The 23485-nt window shown below is 38.9% G+C and overlaps 1 protein-coding gene across 8 annotated transcripts in view; it reads right to left on the reverse strand.

The window, feature by feature from the left end:
• The window catches only part of MTHFD2L (methylenetetrahydrofolate dehydrogenase (NADP+ dependent) 2 like), a 139554-nt gene that overhangs the window by 3902 nt on the left and 112167 nt on the right, over positions 1 to 23485 (reverse strand). For 5 of the 8 annotated variants that reach the window (XM_029235358.1, XM_029235359.1, XM_029235354.1 and 2 more), the window contains one exon: positions 1116 to 2460. The exons of 1 other annotated variant lie outside the window; for it this stretch is intronic. In XM_029235358.1, the coding sequence (XP_029091191.1) occupies positions 2348 to 2460 (113 nt within the window). In that variant the 3' untranslated portion in view covers positions 1116 to 2347. Of the gene's footprint in view, positions 1 to 1115; positions 2461 to 23485 lie in introns of those variants that run through there. 2 more of the 8 variants (XR_003795602.1, XM_029235356.1) reach the window with 2 other exon arrangements.

Consider the following 23485-nt stretch of genomic DNA (forward strand, 5'->3'; position numbering starts at 1 on the left):
TATATATATATATATATATATATATATATATATATATATATATATATGCTAAGCTCATTCTCACCTCCATATCTTCATGTTATTGTTCAATCCTCATTAATTCTTCGGGGTCCTTTTTACAGATACGTGTAGAAGAGAACTTACTTCTCCAAACGTCCTCCACAAGACAATCATATGTCTTTTATAGACCCCAAATATGCATAAGTAAAGTCATGATAACAATGAACCAACTTTATTTCCTTTATGTGTTGACAAAGGCTCCCTTCTTGACCAAACTTTAGACTTCTCCTACTCCTTTTCTCAACTAGGCATCATCTTAGCCTGTTGAGCCCAGTTTTAGCAAAGAAATCTGCTTAGTTTATGGAGAATCCCCCTGCCCTGCTCCTTGCACCCTTGTCCCTGCCATATCTGATCAAGTTCCCTATCTCCCACCCTTGATATCTGGCCTAACTCTAACAAGAATCCTGGTAAGCTAGTTTACAAGAATCCCTCTAGTCTTGCTGTCTAATCAAGTTCCTCTCAATAATTTTCCATCTACTGATCCCCTCACTCTCTTCATTGCCTATAAATCCATTGCTGTCTCAGCTATATTTAGAGTTTTCAATCTCTTCTATTGTGATAGTCTTGACCCCATTGCAATAGTCCTGAATAAAGCTGTCCTCATATTTTTAACAAATGTTAGATAATTTTTCCTTTATAGTGTTTTAATTGGTCTCTGGAAAGGCTCACTCCTGAATTTTAGCCTCACCAAAGGGGAAAAATATTTCCAAAAAATAACTCCTCCTGCATTTGGGGGTGGGGGAGGAGGAAGCTCAAAATTACAGACTTCACCTTTTCCATGTAAATGTATTTTGGGTCATTATGTTTGTTTTGCGAATGTGGGGCACTTAAATATTAAAAAGAGGGTCTTTCTGAAATGTTTGCTTGGGAGCTTTAAATTTAAACTTTTATCAGGGTTATTAGACAAAGATTGATCTGGAATGGGCTATAGAACCTTTTCTTTCATGTTTGAGGAACTTGTACATTTCCCCAGCATGCTCTGAAGAAACAGATAACAAATATATGAACAAAGAAACTTACAGATAGCTTAAAGAAAAAGAAGACAGGTATTCCTTTCCAAACTGGTTTTATTATACAGTTGAAATATTAATTATAAACATCTAGTCTATTTTCACACAAATGATCAAGAGTATACACTAATAACGACATGCACTGGGTAAGAATCATTACTGGTACATAAACAGGCTGGGATTTGGGCCTGAAATTATATGCCCAGTGTAGTCTCAAAATAGCCTTCAACGGACAGTCACATGTTTTTTCTAATTTAAATTGTGTTAGAAACATGGCATCTACTTTGAGAACCAAATGCTATAAGAGAAGAAGGAAGAACTGTGAGTAACAAAGCAATAGATTTTTAGTCATATCATAAGGCTTAGCTTGGGCACATTATGTCATATTTTTCTATTAGATTTCTAGATTTGTGAACAAACATAACTTCTATTCTTTAATGAAGTCCTCATTCATACTATATTGTGTTTTCCTGATATTTGTGGGAAAATACAACCTTAGTTTTGTTTTGTATATTTGTTTGGTTTTGGAGTTTCCATTATTCTTCAAGGAAGGTATTATCCAAATATTTTTCTAGAAGAACAAAGAAATTACATGTAAACCTGACACATTCTTATTGCATTTTTACTTGGCAAGTAGTCATTCACCGTTTGAAATAATCAATACCTTTCCAAGTAGCACTGCATTTTTTGCCTTCCTTGCATGTTTTTCTTTCTTCGAACGGAGCATCATTTCTCATTAGTATGCCTCGTAGGATGCATTTGGGAAGTATATGAGATCAAAATTTTATTTTTAATATTTTATCTTTCCTTTAGCAAATAAACTCTTTTTCATCATATGATATAGTACATAAAATATATAAAAATTGGCCATAATTATGGCAAAACCTAAACTACATTTTACAAGGGAGCTTATTTGTCTGACAAAATGTTTGTTGAAAACACACTATTTGTGTCAAAAATATATGCATTTATTATGAGCCCTTTATTAGTTTTAACGTTATGAACAAATATTAATCACAAAATAAACAATTGTTACCAAAGTTTTCATTGCAGTTGTTTTGTTTTCTTTTCCTAAAACTCAATATCCACTCAAAATATTCAGTAATTATTAGCAGGAAATGCGTAAGATTGTGTGAATCATCTGATCCACAATGATTCCATCTGTGAAAAAAATAAATACAATGTAGAAATAGCTTTGTAGTAAAATATAAAGGTTTTTGCCTTTTGTCAAATAGATACGTAGCATGACTTCAGTTTGCTTTATTCTTTCATGTGATCTAGTAAATGATTTTTTTAGCTGCCAGAAGGGTGTTCTTGAGAAGCATTGCCACTGTCATGGGTCCCACGCCTCCTGGAACTGGAGTGATAAAGCTAGCCTTCTTCTTAACAGCTGATGGAGGAAACAGAAAGGATTCTTTATTTTTTATTTTTTTCTGAGAATTTCATATTTTTAAACATACTGAACTGTTAAACCTGAAGCATTTAAAAAATTTAAGAGTTTATCTGAGCAAAAATGGAGTCTAATCGGGCAGTGCCAAACCTGAAGTATAGCTAGGAAGGCTTCCACCGACAGGAGAGACTTACAGAGAAAAGGTGGAAGCAAAGCAAGGACATCATTGATTGGTTATAGCTTTAAGCCTAGTTGGCTGTTTGTGATTGGTTGTCCTTGGATTTTGATTTTGTAACCTTGAGGCAAAATCTACAAGCCAGATTTTGGTTTGCTTACATAGGCAGCCAGGGCATTAGAGCCATCTCAGTCGAATGGCTCCCTTGTTTAATTAACAGAATACAGTGGATTTTTCTGCATTACACATATAACCCTAACATCCTCAAATCATTTTTAGAATGAAGTAGACTATAACACACACACACACACACACACACACACACACACACTTCTGTGTATGATATCTAATGTGTATAGAAAGAACACAAAGAGGCCAACACTGTAGGATGAATCTCTATGCAGCTCAGTTAGTTTTACATAATGAAAATCTATACCCCATGATTTATCCAACTACATGTAATTCCAGTTAACTACTTCTAAAATACATGATATTGGTCACAAAGGGGATACAGGATATAGATAGTTCAACACATATCATCCGTTTAATTAGAATAGTCCTGTTATAAAAACAGTATCACGTATATGTGGATAATACATTCCACTGCAAGTCTAATAAAAATCATTAAACATATTAAAATTAACTGAGCAAGTACACATAGTCCTGTTCTAAGGTATGAATGAAGACTTCTTATTCAGTGAATATACTCAAAGAAAATGGCAGAGAATTTTTATCAAGTTTTATTTAAGAATGTTCTCACACCCACAATATTACAGGTGAATGGTTTCATGAATTGACCTCCTGGTTTAGTGTTTCACCGTGTGAATAAGAATAATGAACTTTTCCCAGATAACTCTTTTAGTACAAAGTTAGCATAGACAATACTTCTTTAACGCATACTCTGACCTTATCAATCACATGCTATTTAGATGTATTGCCTTTACAAGTTTGCTCATATATGCTTCTACATAAATGAAATCAGTAGACGTTCCCTAAATCTTAATTAAGCATTACTTTTGTACAATTTATATTGCCTTCTTGAAATATGGTTTGTAAAATTTACATTTACCTTATTTTAAGTGTATTGGTATAATGCAGTATTTTTTAATAATAGGAAAAGCAAAGGAATAATATTCTTTTACTTGAAGAAAACTCCAGATAAGCTTGAAGGCATCACACACACACAAAATCCAGCTAGTGTATATCATGAATCTTCTCATGGCATATAACAAAGAAAAGATAAGAATGCTGTGATCTAGAAGGTAATATGTTAGTTTTCCAAAATGTGCCTCTATACATGAAGCATGTCCTTTTCCCACCATACTTCTATCCAATGTACTCTATCCTGTAGAAACACTAGGCTAGGTCAACAGCTATTTCATAAATAGCTACAAATTATCATTCCTTTCTTCCTTTGCTCTCGTTATTCCTTCTATCTGGAATACGCTGCTACCTTATCCAAATAAGAAATTCCTTATAGAATTCTTTAAAAGCCAATAAAATGTTACCTGTCCATTTTTCTCAAAAATTCACCCCTCCAGCATTGAATTAAAAGTGCCACCATCTATGTTTCCAGTCATTTTATACCAAACTCTGTTATGGAATTTACCACACTGTGCTGTTCCTTTAATTAGACACCGGCACCAAGAAGGCAGAAACTAAGTCTCGTGGTGATTATTGTTGTCATTTTTAATCTGAGAACGTCTCCATACACAGGTGAGGCATTCAGTAAATTACGATAATGTGAACTAAATAGCCCTTGAAATTTAAAGTCTAAAATCAATTTGCAGGAATGTGTCAGTGCTTTTGACTAGATACAAACAACATCAAAACAATTTAGTTCAAGTTAATTTACTGAAATTCTCAAACTACATATTTTGCATGATGGTGACAAACTGCATTTTTCATTTTCCAATAAGCTGACTTGATGGCATGAACAATGCCTTCCAGAACCTTTTCTATAGGATTAGAGAAGTAATGCCTTTAAAAATTTCAGCAGATCTCTAGAAGAAATATACTATACTACTATTATTTACACTGACAGTATGTAAAATCATATATTTGTAGAGCACTTTGAAATATTAATAGATAAAAATAGAATACTACTGAATAATACGGCAAATTAAGAATCAAGTACAAACTAAATCTTCAATGAAAAATAAAATGGTTTATTTCACAATCAAAAGTTAGATAAAACTGGGAATCCACTCTGGGTATACAATAATTTTTTATATAATTTGGTTTTCAGCTTTGAAGAATGAAGTGGCTTGGAATTATGTATATATGGAAAAATAGTAATAACCATAGCCACTTGACTACTTGCCAAGAACTTTATACACATCATTTTAATAATTAATATTTAATTATTTCATTTTAATAGCTGAAGAAAGTGTGGCTCACTGAAGTTAAAGTGACTTACCATTTTCTAATATGGTAGAGACATTATTCACAGCTAGGTTTGAATCATGGTATGATTCCATAATTCTATCTCATCCCAATGCAACTGTATTACCATGACCTGAACAAGTTGAAAAGCCCCAAGAAGGGCTCATGTGCCCCAAATTAACTCATTTTTCCCAAAGGGTTAAGAGGATATTTTGAAAAAAGAAACAAAGGGGGGGGGAAGTTCTAATATAGTAATTTTCCTACAATTTTACTGTGAGTACTCATGGTTCATCATCTTTGAATTATATCCAGCACTTCAAATTTCAGCTGGCTGAGCAGTCTGAGTTGCTTTCTTTTTTGGGTGAGATTCAGATCAGATAAACCACTGATCTGGTATTATACCCTCCTCTTTCAAATTATGTTTTTCACAACATGCTTACTGTTGCATTCTTTTGCTCAAAAAGTGAGGTTTGAGGTGGAGGAATAGGGAATGAGAATAAGCTGTTGCATGAAATAATACCTACCCGAAATTTGTAGCTCGGTGTCTGTAGTTTTGCATACTTTACTGTGGAAGCTAACACACATCTATCCTGTCCTGTCTATCACTTCACAGAATTAGACTATGTGATAGTCTTTACCTGACCTGGGCGAGGACTTCTCTGGACATTCATAAGCATTTAGTTGCATCAACAGAGCCCTGTAAATTACTCACTAGGCAGAAGTTTATGACGTCACTGTGAACACACCTGGTTATATAAATACTTGTTTCAAATAGTTTTATCTTTGAAATAAACTGGGCAGATGTGAAGAAGAAGTTTGTACACAGTCATGAGAGGCAGACTGTGATGAATCTGATTTAAAAAATATAAGATCTCTATTACTTTGAATTTGATTTTCATTAGGTTCTACATCTGAGAAAGAAATGTTAAATTTTTCTGCTGCTGGCTAGTGTTAATGTATTCTTTGTCTGTTTACATAAGGACCAAGATATGGAAGTGACTTCTCAAGAGAGATGAGAAATTATCATTGGCCAATACCAATGGGTACAGATGCCAATGCTTAAAAGAAATTCTCTAGTCTAAGGATTTTGCATAACTATTTCAAGGCTGTCCTAAGTGACATGTGTATGAAGTACCAGAAGCGGCTTATGAGCTAAACTCGGTCATGTGAGAGTTAAATTCAATACATGTTTGATGCTCTGAAGAGCATCTTCCCCAATCATGTCTGAGAGATAGTTAACAAGCATTACATCACCAGAATAACTTCTCATTGGCTGGTCTTTCCCGAGGGCAGACAAGGGTTTGCACCTGTTTGTTGAAGATGATGCTATTAAAGATTAAACCTATTACGTGTGAGGAAAAGGTGTACTACATGCTCCACTGAAGACAATTACAGAAGAATTTTTAGGCAATAGTTTCATTCAGAAATTTATTTACTGTGAGGGAGTATGTGTGGGTTTTAAGGAAAATACTAACAATTCTGTATATATGAGAATCAGGTATTAGATCTTGATTGATATCAATGCTTTCAAGAGAGGCTCATGAACAGGTATCTCAAAACCAGAGTTAGATTAAATTTCATAAAGTCAACATGATTTTAGAGTTACTGAAACTGACAATGGAGGCAAGTAAAATAATCACCAAATCCTATTGTTACCTGTGTGGAACTTACTCTAGGGAATGAGATTTAGATGGAAATGACTTGATAATGTTTAAAGCAGTTACCTGATAATAAGAGTATTTTGAGGAAAGGTGACAATTATGATAATTTATCTGAATGACCTCTCTGTAAACTCTTGACCCTGCAAAGTATATTCTATAGATTTACTTAGAAATAACGCTCTACCAGCCAGATTTAGACATTAGAGAGTGTATGTTCAATTGTATAGAAAGGAAAGAAATTACCATTTAAAATCAGTCATTTTGGACACAAGATTTGCCTTTGTACATACTATTTTCTTTGACGTATACTCCCTGCACTTCTCCATCTGATGAATACTTACTCTTCCTTTTCAGATCTGGCTAAATGTCACTTTCTTAGTGGTACTTGTTAGCTCCCCAGGCTGCGTAAACTGTTCATTCATTGATCCATGAAACTTAGTAGCGTGATTTTCACTTTGTAGTCATAGAGTATGTTGGAATCTCCTGAGAACTGTAGTCAAATTAGATATGACCCCTCCCACCACATGATTCCAGTACACACCACTGAGAATCACTGCTGAAATGAGAGATGTTTCTAACTGGTGGGGGTAGGGGGGAGTATTATACATATAAACAGTGTAGAGTAGATTGAAAACAAGGTTAAAATTCACTGCTTCAGTGAAGGCTACTTCACATGGTGGCCTCAGTTTTCCCAGTCAGGCCCCAGGCAAACCCCAGTGTGCAGTACTTGAATGCCCCATCGGTCAAAGCAAGTCACGTGGTCAAGCTCAAATTTAAAGGCCTGGGATAGGAAGAATGGCAAAGTCACATTGCCAAGAGGATGTGCTTATGAGAATAGAAGATAGTATAGTCATTTTTTATAATCTACTATAATCACTCTCTTGGATTTCAGTCTCTACCTTATTAGCCATATAACCTGCTGCCAGATTTATTCTTTAAAACACAGATTACATCATTTCAGCTTATAAACATTTGATGAGTCTTGACTGTCATGGCAATTAGGATCTTTTATGATATGGCCCTACATCCATGTTTGCATTATTGCCTAACCCTGGCATATTTTCCTAACCTCATTATTCACTGTTCCCACACATGCTAAAAACTGCCCGGGATAAATTTACAGCAAAAGTTTCATGAGAAAGACAGCCATAGTCACTGTCCCTTGGAACTTACAGTCTAGTTGGGGGCTATATATTACAAATATAATTACCTAAGTAGTAACTGAGCTAAGGCTATGAAATATCCTACAAACAAAATGTTTCCTACAGTTGTGAACGTGTTGGGAGGACCTAACTGAGCCTGAGCACATGTGGTGTTATCTCTGCCAAGTCCAGAAATCAGAGGATGAACCAAACTTTTCCGCGTGAAATGGAGAGGTGAGGAGTAGACAGTGTTCTTGGCCGGGGAACAATGTTTGCGAGGAGGTGGAAATAACCTTTCCCCCAGGCAGAAAATGGCGTGAACTCCTGGAAACACTGCAAGAAGGCCAGCAGGGCTGACATGTAGAAGTGAAGAGTGCAGAAGATGACGTGGAAGAGTCTAGCTCATGTAGAGCCCAGCAGACAATGCTAAAAATTTGGGGCATTTAACCTAAGAGCAATGGTTAAAGTATTTTTAGTTTTATTTATTGAAGTATAGTTGATTTACAATGTTGTATTAACTACTGCTATACAGCAATACAAAAGTGATTCAGTTATACATATATACATACTTTTAAAAAATATATTCTTGGGGCTTCCCTGGTGGCGCAGTGGTTGGGAGTCTGCCTGCCAATGCAGGGGACACGGGTTCGCGCCCTGGTCTGGGAAGACCCCACATGCCGCGGAGTGACTGGGCCCGTGAGCCACAACTACTGAGCCTGCGCGTCTGGAGCCTGTGCTCCGCAACAAGAGAGGCCGCGGTAGTGAGAGGCCCGCGCACCGCGATGAAGAGTGGCCCCCGCTTGCCACAACTAGAGAAAGCCCTCGCACAGAAACGAAGACCTGACACAGCCATAAATAAATAAATAAAATTCTTTTCTATTATGGTTTATCATAGGATATTGAATATAGTTCTCTGTGCTTTACAGTAGGACCTTGTTTATAAAGTATTTTTAAAACTTGGAAAAAAAATATTCTGAGGCAGGATAAGTCAAATGGGGAAACTACCTATTCTGTGTACATTTTTCTAATGAGATCAGTTTATCACCTGGGACAGAGAAGGGAGAACACAAAAGTATCAATAGCAACATAAAGTGAGACGTGCTAAGATGGGAATAAATTCTGGTTCTTGTGGGAGCACCCCAAATCAAATGGGTGTCAGAGAAATATCTGTAAAGTGACAGAAAATCTTCAAGATTTTATGGATGTGTGAGGGGGTAAGAAAAAAGGAGAGAATGCAATGCAAACATCGGGAATAATAAAAGCAAAGGAACTTTGGACTTGACAATAAAGCTGATGCAATGGAGGAGCTCAAAGAAGTTCATTATGACCGAAGCACATGGTGGAAACAGAGAGTAGAAAGAGATGAGGATAGGAAGGTGGTCAGGGGCCGCATGACCCCGAAGTGAGGGGTCAGGAAACTTAGATTGGGTGATGGCAGCTGTAGTTACTGTGTTCAGGGTGAATGAGCTTTTAAAAAAATATCTTTTGCGAATGAACCTAGGCCTTTATATATTTAAGAATAACCAGTTTTGCAAGATAAGAAATTGGAGAGAAAAATGTATGCTACTAAATAATTTTCAGAAGAAAATTTAAAGGAGAAATTTATGTTATATTTTCATAAACTTTCAGGTTCTTGAATGCTATTAAATTATCATTCAAGAAATCCTTTTTCAGCCTGGAATATATATCTAATCTGCTGTGCTCCCTTTTCTCCACTATAGAGACATCTACTTTTTATCATGTTATTGGCTTCAGATTCCTAAAGGGAAGAATTAACACAGGTTTCGCTTGACATAATTTCCAACATTTCTTACTTGAAGTCAACCATCTTTCAATGTCATGATAAGAAGAATAGGTATGGAGCAGAAGATATTCAAGTTTAAAATTTGAGGTGATGAGAGGGACGATGAAAGAAACTATGTGTTCAGTGTATGTGTGTGCCTCAAAAAAAATCCAGGGGTCACACAAGGTGTGGAGATATTACTAATGAAGGATACTTATAACAACATAAGACATTAAAATGCCTTTTAACAATTAAGGTAGGAATAAAGGAAGAAGTATGTGATCATTAACCTTTTGGCACCATCAGCCCATGCTTCACTACAGGGTGTCTCTGGCTTGTGTGTTCTGTGTCATTATTTCCTCTGGAAAATTTACGTTCCCAGGTTCCCAGGGCCTGAGCTTAATAACGCTCATCTAAAATACTTTGTTAGGAAGACTCACTAATTCTTAGGTAGATAGTGAATTTCTGCTATAGTACATGCTATACTACTCCAAAGTTCCCAAATAATGGAATCTCCATATGTACCTAAACAGAATTTAATTTTGCTAATACAGTTTGGAAATTGTATATTCTGGCAAAGTCAAAGAATATATCTGTGCTTTATAAATCTGTTTTTGGGTGGAAGAGGAGGAATTGATATCTCAAGTTCCTGTAGTATTGTTTCATTTCCCTTTATATTTTGTCCATTTCTCTGTCTCTTTCAAGGAAGTACTCTATAGCCCATGTCAGATTTCCAACAATGCTACAACTAATTTTTAAAACCAACCCCCTTCTCCGAAAGGAAAAAGGGATGATTCCTTATCTGTGGCAACTGAGCAGCAGAAGAAAAACTCCTCATTCCTTTCATGTGAATTTCAGCCTCCTCCTATACATGTGCAATTGCCTAACTTAAATGCTTGGAGATTCCCCCTTGCCTCTAAATGCAATCCATTTAGGCGTGACGTCTCAAACATATCCACTGTAATGAAGGGGAGACACGCTTCAGGAAAATGAAGTGCATGAATAACAACCAGAAAAACCTGACTGGCATAAGACTGGAGAAATAGTATGACTCAGGAGATAGTATGGAAAACACTCTACTTTCTCATATGGTTGATAAAAAAATGGCACTTGAGAGCATGATGAGCCAGACAGAGTAAAGGGCTCCTTGAGAAGTGAATGTCTCGCCACTGACTCCTTGCAAGGCAGCGAGGAATCAGGTGCCCCAGAGACAATTTACTATGCTTTCTCTTGCAATTACCTAGCTGCCTGATTCCTGGGGTTTCTACAAGGTTTGTTTTTTTTTACATATATTAAGATATTCATTATCATGGCACCCAGTGGGGGTATTAATGGAACAGACAGGGTTAACGCCCTACTGGGGACAAGAATATGAGACTCTGGTCACATTTCTATAAGTTGTACTTACAAAGACTTCCTTCACCTGTTTACTGTATTACCTGAATGGGTAAGGTGGCTAAGCCTTTTCTTTCTTTTTTGTTTTTGCTTTAGTTACTTTTCTCCCTATGTTAAATCAAATCAACGTATATCCAGCTACTGTATCATAGATAGGAATATCCAAAACTGCCACTCATACAACTCGGAAGGCTTTCAATGGAGCCAAATAGCAAATCAATCACCCGATATGAAATTTTGAAATTGTTTTCTACAAACTCTGTCTATGACCCACCAGAGGAACCTCCTTTCTGACCATGAATGGTATCAGCCACCATTGCCAGTTTCTATTTTGGTGGGCAGGAGTAGGGAATCACTGCTAGGATATTTCTAGTACTCTTATCAACATGACTAAAAATATCTTCCTTTCATGACTTCCTTTACAAAAGATTATCATTTACTCCTGTCATTCTCCCCAATCCTTTTACTTTCCTACCCAATCCTTTTCCTCAAGCTTCTGAACATCTGTACAATAGAGTGGCAAATCTGTAAACTAGATAGGCCGTTTGGAGTCTTCTCAAAATCTCTTGGCAGGGTCTTGATCCCAGTAGTCTGTCATGATCAACCCAAGACACTAGGAGATAAAATTTCCCTTCCATAGATATTTTTATTTTTAAAAGGTCCTGAGAAACAACTACAAAAAATAAAAAAGAAAGAAATCTCATCCTTCAGTGTAAAAGAAGAAGAAAGACTCGCAGAGGCATCAGGCACTTCTCCTGTTCTGGTAGACGGCCTTTTTGTGCTTCAACTTTCACTCTTCTCTAAAAAGATAGATCATTCAGTGTCAAATACGTTCTACTAAAAAGTATGTCTCTAAAGGTTGACATGATTTCAAAGACATCATAAGACTTCACAGTAAGCACCTTGTCCATGTTGTAAGTAACAAGGTGGCAAATGGCTCACTGGTAGGGGTTTCATAGTGACCATCAGTGGTTCTGCCTGCTTTCTGAAATGACATATGTAGCACTATCACCACAGTATTAGTAATAGTCTGTCTAACAGAGGCTTTTGCCAATTTCCATCAGCTTTTTAAAAAATGACTGGAAGAGATCACCTCTGGGCTACAGTGTTAGATCTTCTTTTATACTAAAGCTGAACTTTTGAGCTACCTTGTACTCATTTACCACAAAAAGTTGATATTTTGAGTTGGACTGATCAACCATATTGTTATTGACTGAATATTTGTGTTCCTCAAAATTCATATGTTGAAATCCTACCCTCCAGTGTGATGGTATTAGGAGGCGGGGCCTTTGGGAGATGATTAGGGGTCATGAGGGTTCCAACCTCATGAATGGAATTAATACTCTTTACAAAAAAAAGACCCCAGAGAACTCTAGCTTTTTGTGCCATGTGAAGATACAATGAGAAATTAGCTGTCTGTAATTCAGAAGGGTTCTCACCAGAACCTGACTATGATGGCACTCTGATCTTGGACTTCCAGTGTCCAGAAGTGTAAGAAATAAATGCTTGTTGGTTATGCCACCCAATCCAAGGTAATTTGTTATAGCAGCCCAAACTGACTAAGACACATATCATCAAATTAAAATGTTTAACACGGAAGCTGAGTTGGTAGAGAGCCAGTCTAATTCTGGTTCTTTACAATGTCATCACAGATTAATAGTTCTCTAAAAGTGATATCATTCCAAAACAGTCTTACTTCCTTAGAAACTGGTAACATGCTCTTAACTTTCCCATCTTGTAGAACAGCGGTCCCCAATCTTTTTGGCACCAGGGACCAGTTTTGTGGGAGACAATTTTTCCACAGGGTGGGGGATGTGTGTGGGGGTGGGGAATGGTTCAGGTGTTAATGGGGGTGATGATTCAGGTGGTAATGTGAGCAATGGGGAGCGATGGGGAGCGGCAGATGAAGCTTCGCTCCCCCGCCCGCCGCTCACCTCCTGCTGTGAGGCCCGGTTCCTAACAGGCCGGAGGACTGCTACCAGTCCACAGCCCAGGGGTTGGGACCCCTGTTGTAGAACACACATTTGGAATAAGTAGTACCAAAACCACTTCCGAAAGAAGCTTACCTTGACATATAATCTAGAGAATATAAGTTCCGTGAGAGCAGGGACTTTGTCTCTCTGTGCATGGCTATATCCCTAGTACCTGGAAGGTGTGTTGAGTGAGAAATATGTGCTGAGCAAATCAATGTATGACTCAATGGATGTATCACTACTGAATCTGGGTTGCTGTAGATTAATAATGTGTTGGATGCCACCTTGAGTGGGAGATTTTGTTCCCATTAGGGCAACTGTAAGGAATTGCTTCTGTAATGTAAGAGTGACACAAGAGATTTATAAGTATCGAGGATGATCATACAAATGACCAATGATATGACTAAGAAGGCTGAGACCTGGTATGGGATGGAGAGACAAAAGAAATGTAGGACAAGAAGCTTACGTTACAGAGGCATACAATTTAGTAGGGAACAACTAAATAAAAGTGCAAGGTAGTACAGGATTAAAAGCAAAAAGAACAGAGGCAGACTGAGATCTACTACAGGAGTTTGGAGAAGATGGGGATAAGCATGAGTGCTTTAAAGTTATTCATATGACTGCTGGGTGAAAACATACCTGATCAGAAGAGAGCTGAGGCCAGAAAAGTAATGAGGAGCTGGGTGGTAATTGAAATGTGAAGTTACATTTTTCTGGATTAGTACTCTAGTGAAGGAGTCCCCAATCCCTGGGCCGCAGACTGGTCCATGGCCTGTTAGGAACCAGGCCGCACAGCAGGAGGTGAGCGGTGGGCGAGTGAGTGAAGCTTCATCTGCCGCTCCCCATCGCTCCCCATCGCTCGAGTTACCGCCTGAACCATCTTCCTCCCTTGTCCATGGAAAAACTGTCTTCCACAAAACTGGAACTGGTCCCTGGTGCCAAAAAACTTGGGGACTGCTGCTCTAGTGGGAATGGAGAGAAAGGCTGAACAATGTGCATGTACACAAACACAAACATACACTGTTTTCTGCCAGGTATTATGCTCAGCAAGTCACATACATTAGCTCAGGTGAGGTGATTATTTCATTTAATCTTCATAACAACTCTATAGGATAGGTATTATTTATCTCAGTTTTTCAGATGATAAAATCAAGTCTCAGAGAGGTGAAGTGATTTGCCAAGATCGTAATTGTTTTAAGCAACAGAGCTAGAATTCAAACCTAAATCACCCTAACTCCAAATCATAATCTTTTATAAAAGGTTGTATATAATATAAAAACAGCATGGAGTAAAAGGTAACTCTCAGGTTTTGAATGTACAGTATTATGCATAAATAAGACATCTGCAAGCAACTGTAGTAAAAGAAGAGAAAATACAGACGAAAAGCTGCTTTAAAAGCACTCTGGGAGGGCTTCCCTGGTGGCGCAGTGGTTGAGAGTCCGCCTGCCGATGCAGGGGACACGGGTTCGTGCCCCGGTCCGGGAAGATCCCACATGCCGCGGAGCGGCTGGGCCTGTGAGCCATGGCCGCTGAGCCTGCGCGTCCAGAGCCTGTGCTCCGCAACAGGAGAGGCCACAATAGTTAGAGGCCCGCGTACCGCAAAAAAAAAAAAAAAGCACTCTGGGAGTTTTATACTAGTTTCCTTTATAGTAGTTTCTCAGAAGAATGGTACCTTCTATGTAATTCTAGATCCTCTTCTGTCCTCATATTTTGACTATTGGGTTGGAATTTTGAGGAATAATTCTGACCAGATGGAGTCCCAAATTATAGGGTTCTTTTTGCTCTAGGAGAGATTTGTCCAGTGGAGATTCTTTTGAAGAAATCATGGTAAAGCTACAGCTATTTGGGGCCAAATCACGATTATTTAGAATATCATCCCCTTACTTTCAGTCTGTATGTGTTTCTAGGTCTGAATAGACATGTCTCCAAAGAAGATATACAGACTGCCAACAAACACATGAAAGAATGCTCAACATCATTAATCATTAGAGAAATGCAAATCAAAACTACAATGAGATATCATCTCACACCAGTCAGAATGGCCATCATCAAAAAATCTGGAAAGAATAAATGCTGGAGAGGGTGTGGAGAAAAGGAAACACTTTTGCACTGCTGGTGGGAATGTGAATTGATACAGCCACTGTGGAGAACAGTATGGAGGTTCCTTAAAAAACTACAAATAGAACTACCATACAACCCAGCAATCCCACTCCCGGGCTTATACCCTGAGAAAACCATAATTCAAAAAGAGTCATGTACCAAAATGTTCATCGCAGCTCTATTTACGATAGCCCGGAGATGGAGACAACCTAAGTGCCCATCATCAGATGAATGGATAAAGAAGATGTGGCACATGTATACAATGGAATATTACTCAGCCATAAAAGGAAACGAAATTGAGCTATTTGTAATGGGTGGATAGACCTAGAGTCTGTCATACAGAGTGAAGTAAGTCAGAAAGAGAAAGACAAATACCGTATGCTAACACATATATATGGAATTTAAGGGAAAAAAATGTCATGAAGAACCTAGGGGTAAGACAGGAATAAAGACACAGACCTACTGGAGAACGGACTTGAGGATATGGGGAGGGGGAAGGGTGAGCTGTGACAAAGCGAGAGAGAGGCATGGACATATATACACTACCAAAAGTAAGGTAGATAGCTAGTGGGAAGCAGCCGCGTAGCACAGGGAGATCAGCTTGGTGCTTTGTGACCGCCTGGAGGGGTGGGATAGGGAGGGTGGGAGGGAGGGAGACGCAAGAGGGAAGAGATATGGGAACATATGTATATGTATAACTGATTCACTTTGTTATAAAGCAGAAACTAACACACCATTGTAAAGCAATTATACCCCAATAAAGATGTTAAAAGAAAAAAAGAATATCATACTCTCCTCATTCAGCAATGTTGGGCCTATTATTGAGTACATAAGGCCTTTTGTAATTTTTCCTCCTTGCCTTTGATCTGCTGTTCCCTCCACATGGAAAGAGCCTATAGGACTTGGCCTATTTCTGTCACTGTTGCATCCCAAGTGCCTATGACAGTGCCTGACACATAGCATCCCCCACCCGCCTCCTGCATCCCATCCCACAGTTCCTCTCTGGCCTCCAGGAATTCCTGAGAGGACCCTGAGCAGCCCCTCCTCTTCCCGCTGTCCTCCGCAGCATTTTTTAGGAAGGCTTATTGTGAGGGGCCAGAGAGCCCCTAGGCCTCTACTGTGCAGGGAATTGTGGACCAGAGAGAAATCACTGCCAGGGGTGGGCTCAGCTGTTGTCTCCTCTCCAAGGCTGGACGTGTCTCGTTCCTGGGGCAGTTTAAGAAACGAGTGGGTTATAGGCCTGGAGTAGATGGACAGACCAGCTCAAGGTTTGGCCTTCTCTTTCTTCTTACTTTCCCAGGGTGGCTGGGCTAGATAACCCCTCTTCCCTCCCTCTCTAGGACCAACCACTCTTCATCCACAAATCCCTCCCCGAGTTCAAGCACAGACTCCATCATGAAAACTGTTTTCCTGGGTAGCTTAGTGAGCTGGTGCTGGTCCTGCCTCCCTGTGAAGCTAACCCAGCCGCAGGAGGGCACTTGGCCCCACTGCCTTCCCAGACTGTTCACAGGAGGGTGCCCAGCAGGGTAGCACACAGGACCCCAAAGGAGGATCCGACGGGCGAGCAGGGCACTGAGGAGCAGAAGCCCAGGTATGAGAGTCCCTGTCCCCATCCCTGCCTGCACTGTGCCTCAGGCCGAACCTAAGATCCTGCATGCCGTGTTCTTTTAAACAAAAATGTATTGAGATATGGTTGACATTGTGTAAGTTTAATGTGTACAAACCTGTTAATTTGATACATTTATATATTGCAATATGATTACCACTGTAAGTTTAGTTAACACCTTTATCACGTCACAGAATTATAATTTCTTTTTTTGTGGCGAGAACAACCGGTCTTTTAGCAAGTTTGAAGTTTGTAATATAGTATTGTTGACTACATCATTATGCTGTGCATTAGATCTTCAGAACTTATTTATCTTCTAGTTGCAAGTTTGTATCCTTTAACATCTCCCCAATTCTCCCACCCAGCCCCTAGTAACCACCATCCAACTCTGTGTCTATGGGTTCAGCTTTTTTAGATTCCACATATAAGTGAGAGCATAGAGTATTTTTCTTTCTCTGTCTGGCTTATCTCACTAGCATAACGCCTTCAAGATCTATCCATGTTGTTGCAAATGGCCGGATTTCCTTCTTATGGTTATATAATATTCCATTGTATATATATCACATCTTCTTTATCCATTAATCTATTAAGGGACACAGGTTCTTTCCATATCTTTTGTGAATAAAACTGCAATAAACATGACATATCTTTTTGATATCCTGTTTTCATTTCCTTTGGATATATACCAGAAGTGGGATTGCTCATAAAATAAACATACAGAAATCAGTTATGTTTCTATACAATAACAATGAAATATCTTAAAATGAAATAATGAAACTATTCTGCTCACAATAGCTTCATAAAACAATAAAATACTTAGGAATAAACTTAACCAAGGAAATGAAAGATCTGTACAATGAAAACTGCAAGACTTTGAGGAAAGAAATTGAAGAAGACACAAATAAACAGAAAGATATTCCATGTTCATGGACTGGAGGAATTAATATTTTTTAAATGTCCATACTACCCAAAGCCATTTATATATTTGGTTAAATCTCTACCAAAATTTCAATGGCATTTTTCACAGAAATAGAAAAAAAAAATCCTAAAATTTGTATGAAAACACAGAAGACCCTGAATAGCTAAAGCAGTGCTGAGAACAAAGATGGGGGCATCACACGCCCTGACTTCACACTATATTACAAAGCTACAGTAATGAAAGCAGTACTGTACCAGCATAAAAATAGACACATAGACCAATGGAAGAGAATTGAGAACTCGGAAATAAACCCCACATACAGGGTCAACTAATATTTGACAAGGGAGACAAGAATACTCAATGGGAAAAGGATAGTCTCTTCAACAAACAATGCTAGGAAAACGGGATAACCACATGAAGAAAAATGAAATTGGGGCCCTTTCTCACAGCACTCACAAAAATTAACTTGAAATGGATTAAAGTCTATTTAAGACCTGATACCATAAAACTCCCAGAAGAAAACATAGGGAAGAAGCTCCTTAACGTTGGTCTTAGCAAGAATTATTTGGATATGACACCAAAGCACAAGCAACAAAAGTAAAAATCAACAAGTGGGACAACATTAAACTAAAAACCTCCAGTACAGAAAAAGTAACAACACAATGAAAAGGCAGGGCTTCCCTGGTGGCGCAGTGGTTGAGAATCTGCCTGCTAATGCAGGGGACACGGATTCGAGCCCTGGTCTGGGAGGATCCCACATGCCGCGGAGCAACTGGGCCTGTAAGCCACAACTACTGAGCCTGCACGTCTGGAGCCTGTGCTCCACAACAAGAGAGGCCGCGACAGTGAGAGGCCTGTGCACCGCGATGAAGAGTGGCCCCTGCTTGCCACAACTAGAGAAAGCCCTCGCATAGAAACGAAGACCCAACACAGCAAAAATAAATAAAATTAAATTAATAAACTCCTAACCCCACATCTTCTTTAAAAAAAAAAATGAAAAGGCAACTTACAGAATAGGAGAAAATATTTGCAAACCACATATTGGATACGGGATTAATAACCAAAATATATAAAGAACTCATACACCTCAGTAGCAAAAAAAAAAACAACCCCAAACAACCCAATTAAAACAATGGGCCAAGGAACTGAATGGATATTTTCCCAGAGAAACCATACAAGTGGCCAACGGTACATGAAATATTGCTGAACATCACCAATCATCAGTGAAATGCAAATCAACACCACAGTGAGGTACCACCTCACACTTGTTAGAATGGCTACTATCAAAAAGACAAGAAATAAGTTTTAGCGAAGATGCGGAGAAAAGGGAACACGTGCACTGTTAGTGAGAATGTAAGTTGGTACAACCACTGTTGAAAACAGGATGGATTTCCTCAAAAAATTAAAAATAGAGGGCTTCCCTGGTGGCGCAGTGGTTGAGAGTCCGCCTGCCGATGCGGGGGACACGGGTTCGTGCCCCGGTCCGGGAAGATCCCACGTGCCGCGGAGCGGCTGGGCCCGTAAGCCATGGCCGCTGAGCCTGCGCGTCCGGAGCCTGTGCTCCACAACGGGAGAGGCCACAACAGTGAGAGGCCCACGTACAGAAAAAAAAAATTAAAAATAGATCCAACAATCCCACTTCTGGGTATATATGCACAGGCTGTGTTCTAACAGCAGGTATCTCACCTTGTCTGGCTGGGCATATGCAAAAAATCTTAACACTTGAACCAGGAGAAACATGGGTCTTTGGGACCCTGTGCAGCCCTGGGCCCCAGGAACAGTAGCCAAGAGCTTTCTCATAGGCTTGTCCCCAGTTCCTACAAGTACGACCCAGGCCTTCTCGACTTGGGCTGCCTTAAAGTACCATTGCCCCCACGACTGGGGTCTCTGTAGGCTGTGCCCAGGCCTGGCCCTTGGTCTTCAGAAGAGCCTCGTGGCTATGGCAATAGCTCCATCTCCCGAGGCCGGGGGCCCCGAGTCTGAGTCAGACCCCTACACTATGGCCCCCTGCCCACCTCTTGGCTGACATGGCCCAATTCAGCCTTGGCTAACAAAATCTCTGTTGCTATCCCATTTATCTGGTGTCCCAGCTTTACCCTTAACCTGGCCTGGGACACTCTGGGAGCCCTTTCTCAGTTTGTGTGCCACTGTGAGACCCGCAGGGGCAGAGGGAAGCTTGTGGACCTGAGCCAGCTGGCTTTCCTCCCAGCATACCACCCTGAAGGCCTCCTACTCTCCTGCCACATCTCACTTTGTAGGTTTCTCTTTCTTACCAGTCAAAATAAGTAGTAAGTCATGGGCCTTTCCTTCTCAGGACATGTTGGAGATGGTCCCTGGGCCAAGGACTGTCTCCTGACCTGCTCCCTTTGTTATTTTTCCAACTTCTGGACATATTGCATGACATACACTTCAATAAAAAGTATAGCCTAGTGAATTAGAAGGGCTACTGAAAACATCAGTAATAATCAAGAGCCTGAAAATAAGGTCAGTAAAGGTGGAGTTATGAAAAATGGAAGCCCCAAAAGGTCTTGATATAATTTCTGACATTGCATGAAGTAGTCAAAAAGTGTCTAGTCTCTACCAATGATTGAATAATAAAAATGAGTGTAGTTAGAACCAGATAGTTTGATGAGGCTATCCTGACTATGCACATTCTGTTGCAAATCTACATATCCTTTAACTACAGAGAGATCAGAGTTAATCCTGTAAGAACTGAGTCAAGACGTAACTTCGCTGACACTAGGCATCCACTAACCCCCTAGGGAAAAACAAAGCAGCTCATGCTTTGAAACTGACTAAAAAGCAAGCAGACAATGATGAGATTGTCCCTGAGCTTTTCATAACAGAATGAATTTAGGATAGACTGAATGGTATATGGACGCTGGATGAAGAAATCTTTTTTTTCCCCAAGTAAGAGATTGGTCTTCAAGTTCTTATATACAGAATGGATTGTTATTCACCCAATATGGTGCCCATCTAGAGACTATAAATTCCACACCTTTTTTACTCCCACATAGGAGCAGCCATGTGACTATGTTCAGGTCAATAGGATGCTAGCAGAAATGATACGTGCATCTTCCAGTTCAATTTTCTCAAAAGTGAAGTCACTTGCCTTCGTCTCTCTTTCACCTCCATGGAAGGAACCATGGATGAGGAGGCAATTCAACTGTGTGGATAACAATGCTCAAGTGGAATAGTGTTACAGGCTGAATGGTGTCCCCCCAAAATTCATACGTTGAAGTCAACCTCAGTACCTCAGAATGTCACTGTATTTGGAGAGAGGGTCTTTCAAGAGGTAATTAAGTTAAAACAAGGCCATTGGTGTAGGCCTTCATCCAATATGACTGGTGTCCTTATAAGAAAGGAAATTTGGACATAGGCATGTACAGAAGGAAGATGATGTGAAGATACAGGGAGAAGATGACCACCTATAAGCCAAGGAGAGAGGCATTAGAAGAAATAACCCTGGCCACACCTTGATTTCTGACTTCTAGCCTCCAGAATTATGTGAAATAAATTTGTCGTTTAAGCCACGCAGTCTGTGGTACTTAGTTACGGCAGTTCTGTCAAACTAATATAAAAAGTAAGATGGATGAAACCAGTATCCCTGAGTGAAGCAGAGCTGATTGTCTGCCTAACTCTGGACTTTTATGAGAATGAACTAAACTATTCTGTTGAGTTCATGTATTTTGGTGTCCCTTTGCTATACCAGCTTAAGCTATACTCTAGTATAATACTTAGAGGGGGAAAAAAGGGAAACAAGCATTTAACAAGAGAGAAGGAGCGAGGCAAACCATGATATATTCACTGAACATAACCATGAACTAGGACCTCAGCATGGAAAATGACTGATAAAAATTTAAGTGCATAAGTCATATATTCCTCAAAGTATGTAAAATATGCATACACAAAATGTCTAGAAGCAACTGTAGTTATAAAAAAAAACTATTGGTTGTGTTAGAGGATTAGACACATCAAACGTGGCTTCTTTATTCTGATAATTTAAATCAGTTCCATTAACAATATATGTACCTTTAGACTTACCTCTATAATTTCTATTTACTATCCTATAAGTTTAAGTCAGCAAAGAGAATCATGCTTAGACATTAACCCCGCCTATTCTGATTCTGAGAAAAGTGCTACACACTGTTCCTCCTTCCCATCTCTTTGCTTTCTTCTCACCAGTTCTTCCCAGCATTGTCTTACTCCCTGCTTTCTTACAGACCAGTAAGTGGAGCAGAGCGGTCAGGGATGGAAGAATTGAAGACAAGGAAGAGAGATGGGCGGAAATACAGAGCAGACATTTCAGTTCCTTTCGTTCCACCTCAATCCCTGCAGAATTCATCACAAAACTGAAGCAAAGCTATTGAAGCTTCCACAGACATATCTGTGTATTATCTACAAGGTGTAAATGAGGCATATGACTGTTCACCAATGTGAACAAGCTTAGCTGAAGTAACAGCATAGGAAGTCATTAATTAGATTGTTCAGCTGACCAAATCCATTCAGTGAATGGCTGTTATAAAAGCATTGTAATTATGCGCTTCTGAGTCCTGGCCCATAGACTGTTTTCCAGCTCATTATTCAGAAGAAGCAGTTTACACCTCATACCACATCATCTCTTATTTCTGTTTCATGAGAATACAGCCTTCTTTGTTAGGAATGTATGAATTTCCTTTCAAAGCTACCAACAGAAAATGATTAAAAGAAATTCCAAGTGAAAGTAGGTATGCCTCATTGTTTTGTTTTGTTTTAAATCTATATTAGCAAATTTAAGGTTTTCAGAAGATTATTTATTTTATGATTGTTTGTAATGAAAAACAATTTTTCGACATACACAGTAATTTTATCACTGATGTTTTAAAATACCGTTTCTTCTTGTAATGTCTTAAATTGAAGAGGGGAGGCATGTTCAAGTAATTGAAAGGTAGCAGTAAGCACCTGTCAGATGCTGGAAGCAATGATGAGCTATCTTGAGTTCTATAACTGAGGTTCAATACAAAACAAAATAGCACTTTAGTAATAACTTTAAGGCTTTATTAATTCCTCAGAGCACCCAGAGAGGAATGGTGTTGCACAGAGGCCTAACTTGGATCTATTTTGAGCAAAAGCACGAGTGTGGATTTCCTAGAAAAGGTGCTAAGCAAACAATGCCTCCAACACTGCATAACCTCTATGGGTAGTAATACTTAGAAACTGTAATCAAACACAATTGAATAATCGTGTAGTAGAGGTGATTATGACAGTGGATATGAATTTGAACTATATGACCACTAATTTCATGAATTTTATTGAACATGGAGATAAATGCAGGGAGGGCTCACTTTTTACAGTAATGTAAGATCATAAAAATGACTGTGCAAGCTGAAACAGTGCAAAGTAATCTTAATAATCAATGGGGGGATATTACATTCGCTCAACGACCTCTAAAATTATTTTGTCAAAACACTAAAAGCTCTCTTACTGTGGTTTATAAATATGTAGAGAATTGAAAATTATAGTAAAACTAGTATTTATTTATTATACCATAATTTAAACATTAGAAACATTGAGAATCCAAGTGTTTTCTTTATTTGTAAAAATCTTATGAAGAGTAGTTTGAATACTGCTTTTCTTCCCCTGGTCGTATACCTTATAACACAGAGGTAGTACCTCTTTTATGACTTGATGAATTGTCAGATTCCTTTCTAAGTCTGGATCCACTTCCAACATTTTGTCTTTGCCCTTTCTCATGTCATGAAATATCTCTGAGAGTTCCTTTAATGTAGAGTTTTATGCCAGTGTCACTTCCTCTGGGACACTCATCCTTTCAGTAACAACCACTTTCCTCATTTATGTCGAAAAGTTCGTCTGGCTGTATATCTAGAGTCTCAAATGGCAAACAGT

Source organism: Monodon monoceros, unplaced genomic scaffold (assembly GCF_005190385.1).
Source record: "Monodon monoceros isolate NGI ecotype Baffin Bay Population unplaced genomic scaffold, NGI_Narwhal_1 Super_Scaffold_20, whole genome shotgun sequence".
Lineage (NCBI taxonomy): Eukaryota > Metazoa > Chordata > Mammalia > Artiodactyla > Monodontidae > Monodon > Monodon monoceros.